Below are 18,003 nucleotides of genomic sequence, written 5' to 3'. Positions count from 1 at the left end.
ATACCTCCTGAAACATCTCCACACTGTTGATCATTTTGTACAACTCAAACTCAACCCTAAGGCGTCAACAGTAATGGCATTACCCTGGCAACACAGAAAAAACATGATGAACAGTCTGTCATTGCAGAAAACGGACACCCCTCCCCAACTCCCAGGTCAACCCTCCCCAACCAGCTATTGGTGTCCAGGGCTCCATGTAATACCCTCCACTGGACGACCCCTGACCTTTCCAGCACTGGGAGCTTATAGAGCACCCTCCACCTATACCCTGCCATGCTCTCAGCCCCCACAACCCCCTGCCACTGATGCCCCTTCACTCCCACTAAGCTCAGAGTGTTAAAAGTCAGTAAGTCCTCCAGACTCTCCTGCCAGTCCCCAGTCTCTGCTGTCACTTGCAGTGTTGGAAACGGTGGTGGCCCCTCCTCAGGCTGCTCCAGCCCTCAGTACTGCAGCATAGAAATCAGAGACCCCTGCTGTATTGAGTCTCTTGCCGCATGATGAAGATCTGCTGATCCAGCCCCAAACCACCAGCCCTCCTCAACAGAGCACATGCTTGTTCCCTCCAGCCCACCTCCGTACGGTACAGTAGCAACACACGTCCTGTCCAATAATTTCCCAGACCTTTTAAAAAAATATCAGAGGCAGACCGTCTGAGAGACGGCAGCTGAGAGTTTGTGAAAGGCCAGGGAAATGTCAATTCTCTGTGACAAAGAGAGTTTGGAAAGGTCTGTGAGCAGAACCTGAGAACACCCAGGATCACAGAGTTATGCCCTCTATAAATCAGAGTACAACTCCACAGCCGCGGCCTCATCTCCCCACAACAGAAGTTACCCACCCATCAGGCCCCCTCATCTCCCCACAACAGAAGTTACCCACCCATCAGGCTCCCTCATCTCCCCACAACAGAAGTTACCCACCCATCAGGCTCCCTCCTCTCCCCCACAACAGAAGTTACTCCCCCTTCTGCTGTCCCCACCTCTCCCAAAAGCCTTGGAAGTTTGAGCAAAAAGTGACATCTTGGAAGAGCTTTACATGGAATTTCCAATAGGACACCTGCCTGGGCCCTGGTGAAACAGAGAACTGAGCCCTGTACTAGGTGCAGACACATTTTGGAAAGCAAAGACAAGGAAATTGATTTTGGCTCTAACCACTAACAACCTACCCTTACACACCTCTTTTGCTACCCCTGCACTAAGATTTGTGCCATGGCTCAGCACCTGCGCCCCCTTCCACCAGACCCCCAATACACTTCATTAATCACATCACTGTGTCTCTTGCAAAAAAATCACGTTTAAATGTTTTTGTTTGACTTATTCCCCCAGTCTCTGTCACCGTTCATGTTAAGGAAGTCTAACCGTGAAATCTCCATAAGAGGTGGGAGGGAAATCACCACAATCAGAAACCAGTAGAGAAGCCCATAAAGCCACCATGCCAGAAAAAACCATCAATTTAAGCAGATTCTGAAGACATGCCCTTAAGAACCCATGACCCATTTTCTCAGCCTATACCGCTTCCTGGGTGAGAGGACACTAAACCCCTCATTCTTCATCACGTGTTGTACTGACCTTACAAACCTTCCAGGATCAATCAAATAAGACTCCAGCAGAACCTTCTTTTTCCCCTTTAGTCTCCATCAGGAACCTAGAAAGTTCTCTCAGCGTATATACTGGGACCTTAGCCTGACTGGCTGTCAGCTCTGGATCCAATGAGCCGTCTGAAAACGAGACCGCCTTGTCCTCCTCTCCCGCAGACTCACCTCCCCCCTCTTCCTCCTCCTCCATTGGCACGGTACCGTCCTCCTCCTCCCCAGTCTCTGCCCCCCTGCACTTCCCCCCTGATCAGAGCCTCTTCCCCAATGACAGGCAATATTTCCTGGGATGAGCCCACCAAGCCTTCGCCCACCGGAGTCTCTGTTACTACAGAAACCTGCCTCAGCTCATGTAGCCCAGCTGCAACCCTCCCCACCACCGCTTTCTCCACGGTCTGCGCACCACCACTTGACCCTGCTCTACACTCCTCCTTCCTGGTACCACCACCACTTGACCCTGCTCTACTCTCCTCCCTCCTGGTACCACCACCACTTGACCCTGCTCTACTCTCCTCCTTCCTGGTACCACCACCACTTGACCCTGCTCTACACTCCTCCTTCCTGGTACCACCACCACTTGACCCTGCTCTACTCTCCTCCCAGCCTCTGCCCCCTGAGTCCTAGTAGGCTGGACAATAGAACAAGTCAAAATTCACTGAAGGCTGTAAAACGGCCAAAGAACATTGGCTGAGCTGGAACACTAGCCTGAGGCCAAAGCGTCTTAATCTAGCGGTTAAGAGCGTTGGGCAGTAATCTAAAGGTGGCTGGTTCGAATCCCCGAGCCGACTAGGTGAGAAATCTGTACCCTTGTACATCGACAGATTTAGGCACTTAACCCTTGTCGTTCTGGATAAGAGCGTCTGCTAAATGACTCACATGTAAATGTAAACTAGGCCTCTGTGAAAGCGTGGCAATAACTTATTAACTTTATATTATTCACAGACAGACTCCTCTGAAGGCAGGCAGGCAGCACACTCCTGAAAACGAACTGCTCAGCAAAGCAAAGGCTATTTTGAGAACTACCAGATTTATATAAAAAAAGCTAATTTTCAGTGTCTGTGTCCAGTGTCTGTTTATATGTTAAGGGGGTGTTACTTTGGCAGATAATGTCACACATCTAAATATATATATTATTTTTTAGATAATTAACTAAATGTATGGTGTTTTTGGTTTATGTCCGTTTCATTGTTTGTTATGCTATGAATTGTTATTTTATGGTTGTAAGTGATCAAATGAACTAGAACATTTTATATTTAGCAATTTTGAGTAATTACTACTTTAGTAAGGATACACTTAGTAAGGATATACAATTTGCTAAATGGCATATTATTATTATATTATTTATTCAGCACTACTGCAGTTGCTAAATAATTCCAATAGATGGCAGCATAAGACCATGAATGACATTTCAGAAGATTAGTTTAGTTCTCTCCCTGGATACACTACCACTCCCCCTCACAGGAAAACTCCTGCCTGAGCTTTTTACTGTCCCTTTCCACACTGCTAACGCAAGAGAAAGGACTGAAAACACATTACTGTGAAGTAATATAATGATGATTCATGTTTATTATTACCTGTTTTTATGCTCATGTTTTAAAATTATACCTCATTACTATAACAATTATCAAAAAGCGCAAACATTAATTCAGTCACCTCTGGTCGACATGTGTTTTTCTAGTACATTCATTGTCAAATTCATCAACCAGCACAGAGCCACTCTGCCTTCTCGAACAAGTAGCCAACTCAACAAGCCCCGCAAAAAGCTTGTGCCGTCAGCGGCAGCGAGCACTCTGCCTTCTAGCACAAGCGAGGGGCATGTTGAGGTACATTTTCTAACCGCGATGGTTGCATGATTTATTGGTGGGCTGTAATATATGAGATATTAAGATGATGTCATAATGCATGTTTACTAGGGTTGAGGTTAGAGCATCTGACTAGTGATTATTTGGCCGGTGTTCAATACCTGCTAGAGTTAATATTTTGTTGCTCTCCCAAAAGCAACACAGGCCTAATACGAGATATATAGCTAACTGTAAAGTAATGAGTGACCTTTTTAGAAAATCATAGGACATAGTCTTTGGTTGCATGCTATTTTATGCTTGTAGCCTATAACTGATGCTTCATGGTCTTATGCAGCCATCTATTGGAAATATTTAGCAATTAAAAGTTATTAATTCACGTAAAGACATTGGTGAGGCAGCTGAGAAATAAAGTGTATTTTTCTTATTAATTCTGGAGATCAGTCTCAAACCAGCCCCACCTATGACATGCCAATTGCTGGACTTTCACATAGAGGTTACTAGGTCACACCCAGTTCAAACCACATTTAAAAAATAAAACAAATGTGTTGTTTATCAAGTGTTCTGCCTTGCAATAATACCTATAATAAAATGACTAATAAAGGTTACATAGGTTTTATTAAAAAAATAACAATAAATGCTATTTAGTACTATAATGGTATTTACTAACATAAAATTATTACTAAAATAAGTTCTCAACGTGTTCTAGGCTACTCCACCCTAGAATTAGGGTTAGGGGTTAGAGTTAAGGCTAAAATAGGTTATAAGTAGGGTTAGAGTTTCTGTATAGCACTTTGTGACATCTGCTGATGTAAAAAGGACTTTATAAACACATTTGATTGATTGTTAGGTTTAGGGTGTTTAAAGCAAAAAACTGTATGGGTTATAGCTCTCTTGCTCCTCCCTGTGGCCTTCTGTGGGTACTACATACCTCATTCACAACACTTGCTATGCTCATAATCTGAGGTAGCAACTGTGTTAGATCTATAAATCAATAAGCTACACCTATCCATTTAGTTTACAACTCAGTGAACCTGCGCAGCATTCGCTCAATTTGATGCCTACTAACAAACAAATTACCCAGCAACAATTTAGAAACAATAAATCGTACAATTATTTTGTAAAAATGTATTTATTTAAAAAATGTCTGGCTGTTTAAATCGGCTACATCTTGAAAAAGGAGGACAGGAATGCGTTCTGTTTAGGTTTTACACCTTTTTATGAAAATAATATGGTTAACCATCGCTAGCACTGTGGGCAGGGGCGGTGTGTTCATTAGGGCGATATGGGCGACGCACTGCCAAACGGGAAAAGGAAGGGATTTTTTTTCTAATCAATTATATCACAGCAACATTAGTTATCAGTGTTCTAATCTAGACGTCTGATCTGCCACTAAATGTCCAATCAGGCTAAAGTCGTGCTTCAAATGGCCCCGCCCCCTTTGGGGCGATTTCAGTCAGGTTGAAAATCGCCCAGAAGTCTCTCATAGCCTGTCATGTAAAATCTTTTTTTTTCAAATATCAGAGCTTTCAATACAATCTCTATGGGTTTCTGAGGGCTTGCACTTACGCGCTTTCGTCATACGTAACATAACCATGAACGTAACTAAGAAAAGAGCGGGTAGCAGCGTCAATCAATTCACGTACTACTATCAAGATGGCTAGCCTTCAGTGCAACTCGATTGTCTCTTTGAAAGAAGTTCACATCAAAGACCATTCAAAACGAGCTACTGTAACTGGAGTGTATGCTAGCGGTCATGAGGGAACATATTGTCTCAATCGCCAGTGTGCTTTTGGAGAGACTGAACGGTCTTTTTGCCATTCAATGGGCCAGGAACGTCTGAATGCACTGGCCATGCTTTCCATGGAGAGGGAACTAGTCCTCAGCATGCCTGATTTCAATGAGAAAGTCATTGACCGCTTTGCTGCATTGAAAGAGAGAAGAGAACAGTTTCAGTACAAGTAATGTAGCCTCTCTCTCTCTTTGTCCCTCCCTGTCTGTCTCTTTAACACACACACGCCCAAATCAGTTCACAGTTGATGTTGTTTAAAATAGTTATTTTTCATTTTAAAAAAAGTTAAAAAATAATAATAATCTTCATTTTTACAAATCTATACAATTGGCCAGAATATGGTTGTTCATATTTACAAATCTATACAATTGGCCAGAATATGGTTGTTCATTTTTACAAAGCCATACAGATAGCTGTGTTTACCTTTTCTATAAATTATTTTCAAATTCTGTTTTCAGGCAAAATGTCTATCACTGTTCATTTTCACAAATCTATACAAGAGGGCAGAATATGGAAGTCTATAAAAATTTCTTATTACCAATAACTTGCATCAATGTTTTCAGTAGCCTCTATCAAAAGCTCCTGCTTGCTTGTTGTGAATTATGCTCAGGTGCACATATTTCCAATTCAACCATGAGGCAAAAAATGTGGTAAAAGCTCTTGTTGATCCTGCAATCTGAACAAATACCAAGATGCTGTATTTTCAGCTGATATTTCATTTGTTTATGGAAATGCATATTGTTTATGAAGTGTTGAGGAATGTGAAAGAACACCCTTGATTATTTTTACAGTGATAACTTATTTTGCTTTTGTAAGCCAACACTTTTGAGATCAGTCAATAAATGCTTCTGGCATTGACTTATATGCTGCCCCTGTCTTCATGTTGTTGCTGGACATATCTTTTTTAAAATGTGTGTAGGTCACCTAAATCATCAGAAAAATTGCCCCCCCTGAGAATTTTTTCAGGAGCCGCCACTGACTGTGGGTCACCACAAGGTGTACCCAGGTGAACAGTGAGTTTGCTCACCAAGTAGTCATAACCTTGTTAATAATAAGTTACCTGAGGTAAAGCTACAATGTTAATACGGGCTGGTCTCATTACCAGCCCATAATAGTGAAGCTGGCATTGTGACGCAGAACAATGGGCTGGGAATAGAACTTTCATTAGGCGAGTTGGTGCCACAGAGCTCAATACAACTAATAGGAGCTGGCAGGGTGAAACATGCCCTATCATTTCTAAACTACGGCAAGCATCTGGGACATATGGTAATATTATGAAACTGGGCTCCATGGTGGATGCAATTAAGTAGTTTTATCAGAAAAAGGCGTTCAAAATGTATTGTGTCCAGCCTAGTCCTAGCCCCCGCTGCCGGCTGGTCGCGCTTGTCTGCATTAGCATTATGTCCTACATCCCTACAATAGAAACACCCAAAACTATCTGTGCTAGCAAACCCTGTGTTCCACCCCTCCCCTGCGTAACCTTGAAGTTTGTTAAGAAACAAACACTTGTCTACGAAAAGTTAAATTTTTAATGGATTCCGCTTGGCACACAGCCGAGAGCACACGAAAACCACTTTATTTTTAAATTTACCAAAACTAACCAACTACTTGCGGTCTGTTCGTAAGTAATAAACGGAGGCTGGACTATAATATAAATCCATTATACTTTGTGACACAAAATGGGAAAAGGGGAAATTATAATAATACAGAAAAACACCCTTCCAACTAACCCTACTCATTAAATACCCACTACCCCATTCCACTACTTTGACCCTATCTGCTCCTGCACCATGCCAACGGCCTGGGAGGACAGGAAACCACAACTCAACACACCCTGTAACTCTTCTGAAGTCTAATCTTGTATGCCCAAATACTACTCTGCAGCTGCCACCACAATATCTATTTTCTTTTTTTTACGTTCCATTTCTGCGGTACAGTTGATAACCATTGCTATGAACTCTAAGAAGCTAACTTTACTGAAGCATATATCACTCGTTGGCCTATCCCTCTGTGCTGGCACAGATCTACTACTCACAGGGATCCTCTCAGGATCTCTCACCCTTGACCCATCCTCCTCTACTTTCTTCACTGTCTCAGCATACGACACCTTCTGCACTACTCTGACTCTAGCCACCTCAACCTGCCTCTCTCGCACCGGACACTTCAGATCCCCAGCAACATGGGCATCCCAACAGTTGACACACACAACTTTATCCACCGAAACTACACAAACCTCTATCCCATGCCCTCCTGCACACTTCTCACATCTTGGAATCTCCCTCCTACAAACTGCTGCAACATTACCATAAACGTTGCACCTGAATCAGCACAGTGGATTCGCCACAAAAGCTCTAACAGGATAACTGATATATCCTACCATGACTTTGTTGGGTAAAGACTCAAACCTCAAAAGGACTGACAGTGACTCCTCTGTTTCACCACGCTCACCACCGGGTCTGTGTTGCACCAAACGGCGGGAATCACAAACACCAGCAGTCTTCAACCTTAATTGCTCCACTTCTACACTTAACGCTACCCCAGAAATCACTCCTTTCAATGGTGCCCTGTTCCTAAGAGCAAAGCAAGAAACAGATCTTGACCCAAGTTGCGTGACACTCCCTCTGGTCAGAAGAAACACAAACAAATATCACAAGTCCACTACAGGTTACCTTCACTGATTCAACTGCACCCAACTCCTTTCCCACCCACCCTGAAACCACAAATGGATCTGCCAAAAGGTATGGATCCACTTTGTCCTACAATGTAACTCCTACTGCACCAAATTCTTCTTTATCATGTCCATTGATGCCAGGCTCTGGTTCTGAGCTCTTCACCACACCTTCTACCTCACTTAACTCTCCCTCATTCATTTCCATTTCACCTCCAGAACTCAGTCTGGCGAATGGCTCACTCTGTTTGCACTTGAGTTATAACATTTGAAATGTCTCTATTACTTTGAAACTTTTGTGAGTGTAATGTTTACTTTTAATTTCAAAATCAGTGTCGGCCCTCGACCCAAAGGGAATGTCCTCTTGGTGAAACAGTCACGATATTGGTTTCTCTCCTCAGTAGACCCGGGTTCATATCCCGCCGGTTACATTAAGCAGTCTATTCTCTGAAAGGGGTCCAGACAGCCTGTTCCCAACAGTGGGATTGGATAGGGGCCTCTCTCTCTCTCTGACTGGAAGAGAGAAGTGAAATGGTGTGTCTCCTCTGGTCAACAATACTCACCTTGAGAGACTTTACAGCCTGTTGTAGCTCCTTCAGGTCCTTCTCTCTCTCCTGGAATCTCTGCTGGACTTTCTGCTGACTCATCCCCAGCTGCCTCTGTGGAGAATCACTCTTCAATGAGCTATCAAGCTTTATTTGTCCAGTAGATCAATAGTATAGTAATGTGACATAGGGCACATAGAGAGGAAGGTCTAAAATCTTGAGGAAGTCCCTTTACCATATGACATTTTCTATGTTGCTATGTGAATGATTATAGTTTTTATGGTAGACGTACATGTATCAAGGGGTTGAGACTGAACTTTGAACTCCTAAAAGGGCATTCGGAATGATAATAGTGTTTGACTTCAGAAAATTGTGATACATTTGGATCAAACTCAATATACTCAAGGTTTGTGTTCATATTTGTTCTGCTGAGGATCAATTTCATTTGAATGATCTCATATTCAAACAGCCTTAGTTCCTACTGTATCTTTAATTATTTGTTTATCAGACAGTCACCAACAAGTAGTTCTGGTCTTACCTGTTTCTCAGTCGTCTCTGCTGCAGCTGACACTGTATCATGGCCTTTATGTTCATCCATTGTACACAGCATACAGATACACTGCTGATCGGTACGACAGAAAACCTCCAGCAGTTTGTCATGATGAGAGCAGATCTTCTCCTGTAGTTGTGCGGTGGCTTTGACCAGCTTGTGCTTCTTGAAAGCAGGAGATTCATAGTGAGGTTGGAGGTGAGTCTCACAGTAAGAGGCCAGACACACCAAACAGGACATGAGGGCTTTCTGCTTTCTGGTCCCAGTGCAGAAATCACACGCCACATCTAAAGGTCCAGCATAGCACAGAGCAGGAGGGGGAGCAGCCTGGAGTCCTGTCTTCTTCAGTTTCTCCACCAACTCAGCCAACATGTTATTTTTCCTCAGATTAGGCCTTGGAGTGAAGGTCTCTCTGCACGGAGGACAGCTATAGACCCCTTTCAGAACATCCTGATCCCAGCAGTCCTCAATACAGCTTCTACAGTAACTGTGTCCACAGGCAGTAGTGACCGGCTCCTTCAGTAGATCCAGACAGACAGAACAACAGAACTGGTCCTGGTCGAGCAGTACTCCCTGCTGAGCCATTTGGACGGTTGTTCACTCTCACACAGACAGACGACACAGAGACTCAGACCAGTTTCGTTTCCACATAAGTGAGTTTTTGGGAGGGCGAGGACTTTCTGGATCTGCCAGATAGGTGAGGTTAGAGGGAGGGAGGGAGGGAGGGAGGGATAGAGAGAGAACTGCGTTCAACATGGAGAGGGAGACAAATATTTTAGTTTCTAGGTTAGGGCCCTTCATTTGGAATGAATATAACAAATATGAGTTGTTAGAATATATATAGGGTAACAGTTCCTATGAAGTACACATTATAATTATTATAATAAGCTTCATAATGCCTTATAATAGACTTATGTGTTATAACACTGATTATAAGTGTCTATAATAATTCAAAAGTGGTTGTAATGGGGGGGGGGTTGATATTGATACAATATACTGTAGTTTAAATGAATACTGTATGTATTGACTGATCATTGAGAATGAGGTAATACTTTACATTACAGTTTGGGTATTACTGTTAGGCCTAGGGTCAGGGTTAGAGTTACTACATTCAGCAGTAACCCTAACCCTAGCCATATCTAGGACTAAAAAGAGAAGACGTTTTATAATCAGAGTTCTTTGTATCTCTTCTTAGTCAGACAGAAACCCCCCACATCTTATAGGTGGACGGGGTTATGAACATATCCAATGAATTGTTTTCTGCAACCAGATGAAATGAAACTGCCTTTCAGCAGGAAAAGCTTCTCTAATAATCCTAACCATTGCTGGGTGTCTTCAGAGACTGAGGTATAGAGACACACTGTCAAGTCAAATCATCTGGCTGTGCTTTCATGTCAAAACATGTATTATTTTCTATTCATAAAATTCTATTGTATTATATTCTTTGATAATATATTATATCCATTGGCTCCACTCTGTATAGTGTTAATGATGACTGTTTGTTCTGTACATTGATTGAATGGTTAGGACTATCTCACTGTATTCACTGTTTAAATCCCAAGAGACCAGGAGACCTAAAGGAAGCCTTCAACACTGTATCCCTTCATCCAGTCATAGTAAACAACCTCTGTCTGTCTGTCTGTACGTCTGTCTGTCTGTAAACACAGCCAACTTTTCTGCGGTGGTTGTTGTTGCTATCAGTGCTGCACAGCTATTTTCAGGTCTCTCCAGAGATGGTCGATCGGGTTCAACTCCAGGATCTGGCTGGACCACTCAAGGACATTCAGAGACTTGTCCCGAAGCCACTCCTGCGTTGTCTTGGCTGTGTGCTTAGGGTTGTTGTCTTGTTGGAAGTTGAACCTTCGCCCCAGTCTGAGATCCTGAGCGCTCTGAAGCAGGTTTTCATCAAGGATCTCTCTGTACTTTGCTCTGTTCATTTTTCCCTCGATCCTGGCTATTCTCCCAGTCCGTGCCTCTGAAAAACATCCCTGCCACATCTCCAGGTCCAGCATAGCACAGAGCAGGAGGGGGAGCAGCCTGGAGTGCTGTCTTCTTCAGTTTCTCCACCACTTAGGCGAGCACAGCACTCCTGTTCAGAATAGGTCTTGGGGTGAAGGTATGTCTGCACTGCACTCAATCTGGTTTATTTAGTACCCCAGCGCAGGTTAAGTAGTGGAAAGAACATGTTGGGTTATTTTGACCCAGACAGTTTGGTTGCGTGAATAACCCAATATGTTGGGTTGTTAGTATTAACAGAACACGGGTTAATTTAACCATCAGTTGGGTATTTTTTACTCTCATGCTTGGTTGACCTAGCAACTGGGTCTGTTTTAATGTCATGCTTGGTTGACCTAGGAACTGGGTCTGTGTTAATGTCATGCTTGGTTTACCTAGCAACTGGGTCTGTTTTAATGTCATGCTTGGTTGACCTAGCAACTGGGTCTGTTTTAATGTCATGCTTGGTTGACCTAGCAACTGGGTCTGTTCTAATGTCATGCTTGGTTGACCTAGCAACTGGGTCTGTTTTAATGTCATGCTTGGTTGACCTAGCAACTGGGTCTGTTTTAATGTCATGCTCGGTTGACCTAGCAACTGGGTCTGTTTTAATGTCATGCTTGGTTGACCTAGCAACTGGGTCTGTTTTAATGTCATGCTCGGTTGACCTAGCAACTGGGTCTGTTTTAATGTCATGCTTGGTTGACCTAGCAACTGGGTCTGTTTTAATGTCATGCTTGGTTGCCTTAGCAACTGGGTCTGTTTTAATGTCATCCTTACTGTAGGTTATTTTAAGGCGTTTACATACTGTAAACTCAATTTTTCCTTATTAAATTCTTCTATAATATGTAGAGTATTTATTACATATTATAATAAGGTATACCACTGTATCATAGCCCAACAATGAGACATACATGGACTTTTAGGAAACTCTATAAGCATCATTGAAGCTACAAAAATGTCAATGTTCATCCTTAACATGTGCTAACTACGCAACAGACCAGATGAACAGGAATTATATTTACTCTCATGGGTGGCTAAAAATAACTATCTGAAAGCCACACCCCTACTAAACTATGCCTACAGTCTTCTGATCTGACCTGCTGGGTCATATCTCAATAACCAAGCAACAATAACCCAACACCCAGCATCCATAACCCAGCAGTTTTTAAAGAAAACAACCCAACTAAGTGACCCAACGCCTGCAACCCAACATTTGGGTCAACCAAACAACCCAGTATTGTTTAGAGTGTGGGGACAGGTGTAGACACCTTTCAGATCATCCTGATCCCAGCTTTCTTTAATACAGCCCATACAGTAGCTGTGTCCACAGGCAGTAGTCACCGGATCCTTCAGTGGATCCAGACAGACGGAGCAACAGAACAGTTCTAGATTGTCAGCCATTTTAGTGCTTTCACCTGAAGGTTGAGCAACAGGGTGTCAAAGATAACTTTCTGTTTCATGGAACTCTACACCAGAGGACAGGGAGTGGCTTCCTCTTGACTGTGTACTCTGTATCTACAGGTTTTTGGGGGATGGAAGTCAAGCTAAGAAGATGACGTTGCATACAGCTGTGTCCACAGGGAATAGTAACTGGATCCTTTGGTAGATCCAGACAGCAGAGTGGATATTTTAAAAGGGCCTCTGCAATGTCCATACAACAAACTGCACAGCAGAGTATCAGAGATAACTTTAATTTCTTTGAAAGTCTGAGTGGTGGGGGAGGCCTTTTAGATCTGTTTGGAGACGTTAGTCCTGGATGGATGCACTGAGGTATATAGGGATGGAAGCCATAGTGACGTGTAACCAAATATAAGGTTGTGGTAAAACATTACAACGTTTTAAAGGTTCCATAAATGTACAGTGACCTATTCAGAAGCCACAGTGGTGAATGATGAATATGTCAAATCAAAAGTTCTCTTTCATTTTCAGTCATGTAAAATGATCAGAAATTGTAAAGAAACATGTGGATGCAGTGGGGTGCAAATACCTCTGTAGAATTAATTAAGCGAGAAGTGGCGGTGGAAACGGCTTTATGCACAAATATTGATATAATAACCATCATATTGAAGTAAACTTGGAGTCACGCGATGATATGTGGTGTGGTCCTCCCACTACGACTCGGGAAACCATGCAGTTTATTAAGCTACAGATGAAATAAGTTATGCTGAACTTCACAGGGTGGTGAAAGTTCACAGTGAAGAGCTTGATGCTCCTTTCCAATAAATATTGAGGGTCTTTTTGTCCATAATAATGTCATCATGTAGGCAGCCTGTCCAGAGTGGGCACGTTAGCTATATAATGCACAACCAAATCTGACAAAACCATCAGTAGAGTTGAAAATGTGATGGAAACCCATTTAACAGAAAGTTTTAAACCGGTTTTTGTATTTTCCCAAAAATATATTTGTATGTGCATTACATCATCATGCACAGCCATTTATCCTCAACAATTCAATTTCATGGAAACATCTCTGCTGGTAAAATTCACATTTTTATGAAGATTTTACAATATTCACATGAAAATCTGTCGTCAGTCGAATGGAAACAGATTTTCATGCGAATTTTCAAAAATCTGCATAAAAACAATATCCTCATCTATAACTGGGTCTGTTTTAATGTCATGCTTGGTTGACCTAGCAACTGGGTCTGTTTTAATGTCATGCTTGGTTGACCTAGCAACTGGGTCTGTTTTAATGTCATGCTCGGTTGACCTAGCAACTGGGTCTGTTTTAATGTCATGTTTGGTTGACCTAGCAACTGGGTCTGTTTTAATGTCATGCTCGGTTGACCTAGCAACTGGGTCTGTTTTAATGACATGCTTGGTTGACCTAGCAACTGGGTCTGTTTTAATGTCATGCTTGGTTTACCTAGCAACTGGGTCTGTTTTAATGTCATGCTTGGTTCACCTAGCAACTGGGTTTGTTTTAATGTCATGCTTGGTTGACCTAGCAACTGGGTCTGTTTTAATGTCATGCTTGGTTGACCTAGCAACTGGGTCTGTTTTAATGTCATGCTTGGTTGACCTAGCAACTGGGTCTGTTTTAATGTCATGCTTGGTTGACCTAGCAACTGGGTCTGTTTTAATGTCATGCTTGGTTGACCTAGCAACTGGGTCTGTTTTAATGTCATGCTTGGTTGACCTAGCAACTGGGTCTGTTCTAATGTCATGCTTGGTTGACCTAGCAACTGGGTCTGTTTTAATGTCATGCTTGGTTGACCTAGCAACTGGGTCTGTTTTAATGTCATGCTTGGTTGACCTAGCAACTGGGTCTGTTTTAATGTCATGCTTGGTTGACCTAGCAACTGGGTCTGTTTTAATGTCATGCTTGGTTGACCTAGCAACTGGGTCTGTTTTAATGTCATGCTTGGTTGACCTAGCAACTGGGTCTGTTTTAATGTCATGCTTGGTTGACCTAGCAACTGGGTCTGTTTTAATGTCATGCTTGGTTGACCTAGCAACTGGGTCTGTTTTAATGTCATGCTCGGTTGACCTAGCAACTGGGTCTGTTTTAATGTCATGCTTGGTTGCCTTAGCAACTGGGTCTGTTTTAATGTCATCCTTACTGTAGGTTATTTTAAGGCGTTTACATACTGTAAACTCAATTTTTCCTTATTAAATTCTTCTATAATATGTAGAGTATTTATTACATATTATAATAAGGTATACCACTGTATCATAGCCCAACAATGAGACATACATGGACTTTTAGGAAACTCTATAAGCATCATTGAAGCTACAAAAATGTCAATGTTCATCCTTAACATGTGCTAACTACGCAACAGACCAGATGAACAGGAATTATATTTACTCTCATGGGTGGCTAAAAATAACTATCTGAAAGCCACACCCCTACTAAACTATGCCTACAGTCTTCTGATCTGACCTGCTGGGTCATATCTCAATAACCAAGCAACAATAACCCAACACCCAGCATCCATAACCCAGCAGTTTTTAAAGAAAACAACCCAACTAAGTGACCCAACGCCTGCAACCCAACATTTGGGTCAACCAAACAACCCAGTATTGTTTAGAGTGTGGGGACAGGTGTAGACACCTTTCAGATCATCCTGATCCCAGCTTTCTTTAATACAGCCCATACAGTAGCTGTGTCCACAGGCAGTAGTCACCGGATCCTTCAGTGGATCCAGACAGACGGAGCAACAGAACAGTTCTAGATTGTCAGCCATTTTAGTGCTTTCACCTGAAGGTTGAGCAACAGGGTGTCAAAGATAACTTTCTGTTTCATGGAACTCTACACCAGAGGACAGGGAGTGGCTTCCTCTTGACTGTGTACTCTGTATCTACAGGTTTTTGGGGGATGGAAGTCAAGCTAAGAAGATGACGTTGCATACAGCTGTGTCCACAGGGAATAGTAACTGGATCCTTTGGTAGATCCAGACAGCAGAGTGGATATTTTAAAAGGGCCTCTGCAATGTCCATACAACAAACTGCACAGCAGAGTATCAGAGATAACTTTAATTTCTTTGAAAGTCTGAGTGGTGGGGGAGGCCTTTTAGATCTGTTTGGAGACGTTAGTCCTGGATGGATGCACTGAGGTATATAGGGATGGAAGCCATAGTGACGTGTAACCAAATATAAGGTTGTGGTAAAACATTACAACGTTTTAAAGGTTCCATAAATGTACAGTGACCTATTCAGAAGCCACAGTGGTGAATGATGAATATGTCAAATCAAAAGTTCTCTTTCATTTTCAGTCATGTAAAATGATCAGAAATTGTAAAGAAACATGTGGATGCAGTGGGGTGCAAATACCTCTGTAGAATTAATTAAGCGAGAAGTGGCGGTGGAAACGGCTTTATGCACAAATATTGATATAATAACCATCATATTGAAGTAAACTTGGAGTCACGCGATGATATGTGGTGTGGTCCTCCCACTACGACTCGGGAAACCATGCAGTTTATTAAGCTACAGATGAAATAAGTTATGCTGAACTTCACAGGGTGGTGAAAGTTCACAGTGAAGAGCTTGATGCTCCTTTCCAATAAATATTGAGGGTCTTTTTGTCCGTAATAATGTCATCATGTAGGCAGCCTGTCCAGAGTGGGCACGTTAGCTATATAATGCACAACCAAATCTGACAAAACCATCAGTAGAGTTGAAAATGTGATGGAAACCCATTTAACAGAAAGTTTTAAACCGGTTTTTGTATTTTCCCAAAAATATATTTGTATGTGCATTACATCATCATGCACAGCCATTTATCCTCAACAATTCAATTTCATGGAAACATCTCTGCTGGTAAAATTCACATTTTTATGAAGATTTTACAATATTCACATGAAAATCTGTCGTCAGTCGAATGGAAACAGATTTTCATGCGAATTTTCAAAAATCTGCATAAAAACAATATCCTCATCTATAACTGGGTCTGTTTTAATGTCATGCTTGGTTGACCTAGCAACTGGGTCTGTTTTAATGTCATGCTTGGTTGACCTAGCAACTGGGTCTGTTTTAATGTCATGCTTGGTTGCCCTAGCAACTGGGTCTGTTTTAATGTCATGCTTGGTTGACCTAGCAACTGGGTCTGTTTTAATGTCATGCTTGGTTGACCTAGCAACTGGGTCTGTTTTAATGTCATGCTTGGTTGACCTAGCAACTGGGTCTGTTTTAATGTCATGCTCGGTTGACCTAGCAACTGGGTCTGTTTTAATGTCATGCTAGGTTGACCTAGCAACTGGGTCTGTTTTAATGTCATGCTTGGTTGACCTAGCAACTGGGTCTGTTTTAATGTCATGCTAGGTTGACCTAGCAACTGGGTCTGTTTTAATGTCATGCTTGGTTGACCTAGCAACTGGGTCTGTTTTAATGTCATGCTTGGTTGACCTAGCAACTGGGTCTGTTTTAATGTCATGCTTGGTTGCCCTAGCAACTGGGTCTGTTTTAATGTCATCCTTACTGTAGGTTATTTTAAGGCGTTTACATACTGTAAACAACATTTTTCCTTATTAAATTATTCTATAATATGTAGAGTATTTATTACATATTATAATAAGGTATACCACTGTATCATAGCCCAAAAATGAGACATACGTGGACTTTTAGGAAACTCTATAAGCATAATTGAAGCTACAAAAATTTCAATGTTCAACCTTAACATGTGCTAACTACGCAACAGACCAGATGAACAGGAATTATATTTACTCTCATGGGTGGCTAAAAATAACTATCTGAAAGCCACACCCCTACTAAACTATGCCTACAGTCTTCTGATCTGACCTGCTGGGTCATATCTCAATAACCAAGCAACAATAACCCAACACCCAGCAGTTTTTAAAGAAAACAACCCAACTAAGTGACCCAACGCCTGCAACCCAACATTTGGGTCAACCAAACAACCCAGTATTGTTTAGAATGTGGGGACAGGTGTAGACCCCTTTCAGATCATCCTGATCCCAGCTTTCTTTAATACAGCCCATACACTAGCTGTGTCCACAGGCAGTAGTCACCGGATCCTTCAGTGGATCCAGACAGACGGAGCAACAGAACAGTTCTAGATTGTCAGCCATTTTAGTGCTTTCACCTGAAGGTTGAGCAACAGGGTGTCAAAGATAACTTTCTGTTTCATGGAACTCTACACCAGAGGACAGGGAGTGGCTTCCTCTTAACTGTGTACTCTGTATCTACAGGTTTTTGGGGGATGGAAGTCAAGCTAAGAAGATGACGTTGCATACAGCTGTGTCCACAGGCAGTAGTGACCGGCTCCTTCACTGGATCCAGACAGACAGAACAACAGAACTGGTCCTGGTCCAGCAGAACTCCCTGCTGAGCCATTTGGACAGTTGTTCACTCTCACACAGACAGACGACACAGAGACTCAGATCAGTTTCGTTTCCTCAGAAGAGAGTTTTTCGGAGGGCGAGGACTTTCTGGATCTGCCAGATAGGTGAGGTTAGAGGGAGGGAGGGAGGGAGGGAGGGAGGGATAGAGAGAGAACTGCGTTCAACGTGGAGAGGGAGACAAATATTTTAGTTTCTAGGTTAGGGCCCTTCATTTGGAATAAATCTAACAAATATGAGTTGTTAGAATATATAAAGGGTAA

General features: G+C 42.3%; 1 protein-coding gene across 1 annotated transcript; it reads right to left on the bottom strand.

Moving 5' to 3' along the window:
• Positions 1–4,506: 4,506 nt before the first annotated feature.
• LOC311122051 (E3 ubiquitin/ISG15 ligase TRIM25-like) lies at positions 4,507–9,562 on the bottom strand. Its single transcript, XM_084196466.1, has 3 exons — positions 8,931–9,562; positions 8,411–8,506; positions 4,507–5,311 (listed from the first exon to the last, which is right to left on the bottom strand). The coding sequence occupies exons 1-3, from the start codon at positions 9,525–9,527 to the stop codon at positions 5,297–5,299; spliced, it is 708 nt and encodes a 235-aa protein (XP_084052592.1). The 5' UTR covers positions 9,528–9,562; the 3' UTR covers positions 4,507–5,296.
• Between the last annotated feature and the right edge of the window lie 8,441 nt (positions 9,563–18,003).

This window comes from Coregonus lavaretus (assembly GCF_964263955.1).
Source record: "Coregonus lavaretus genome assembly, contig: HAP1_SCAFFOLD_4952, whole genome shotgun sequence".
Taxonomy (NCBI): domain Eukaryota; kingdom Metazoa; phylum Chordata; class Actinopteri; order Salmoniformes; family Salmonidae; genus Coregonus; species Coregonus lavaretus.
This window is presented reverse-complemented; position numbering and strand designations above follow the sequence as displayed.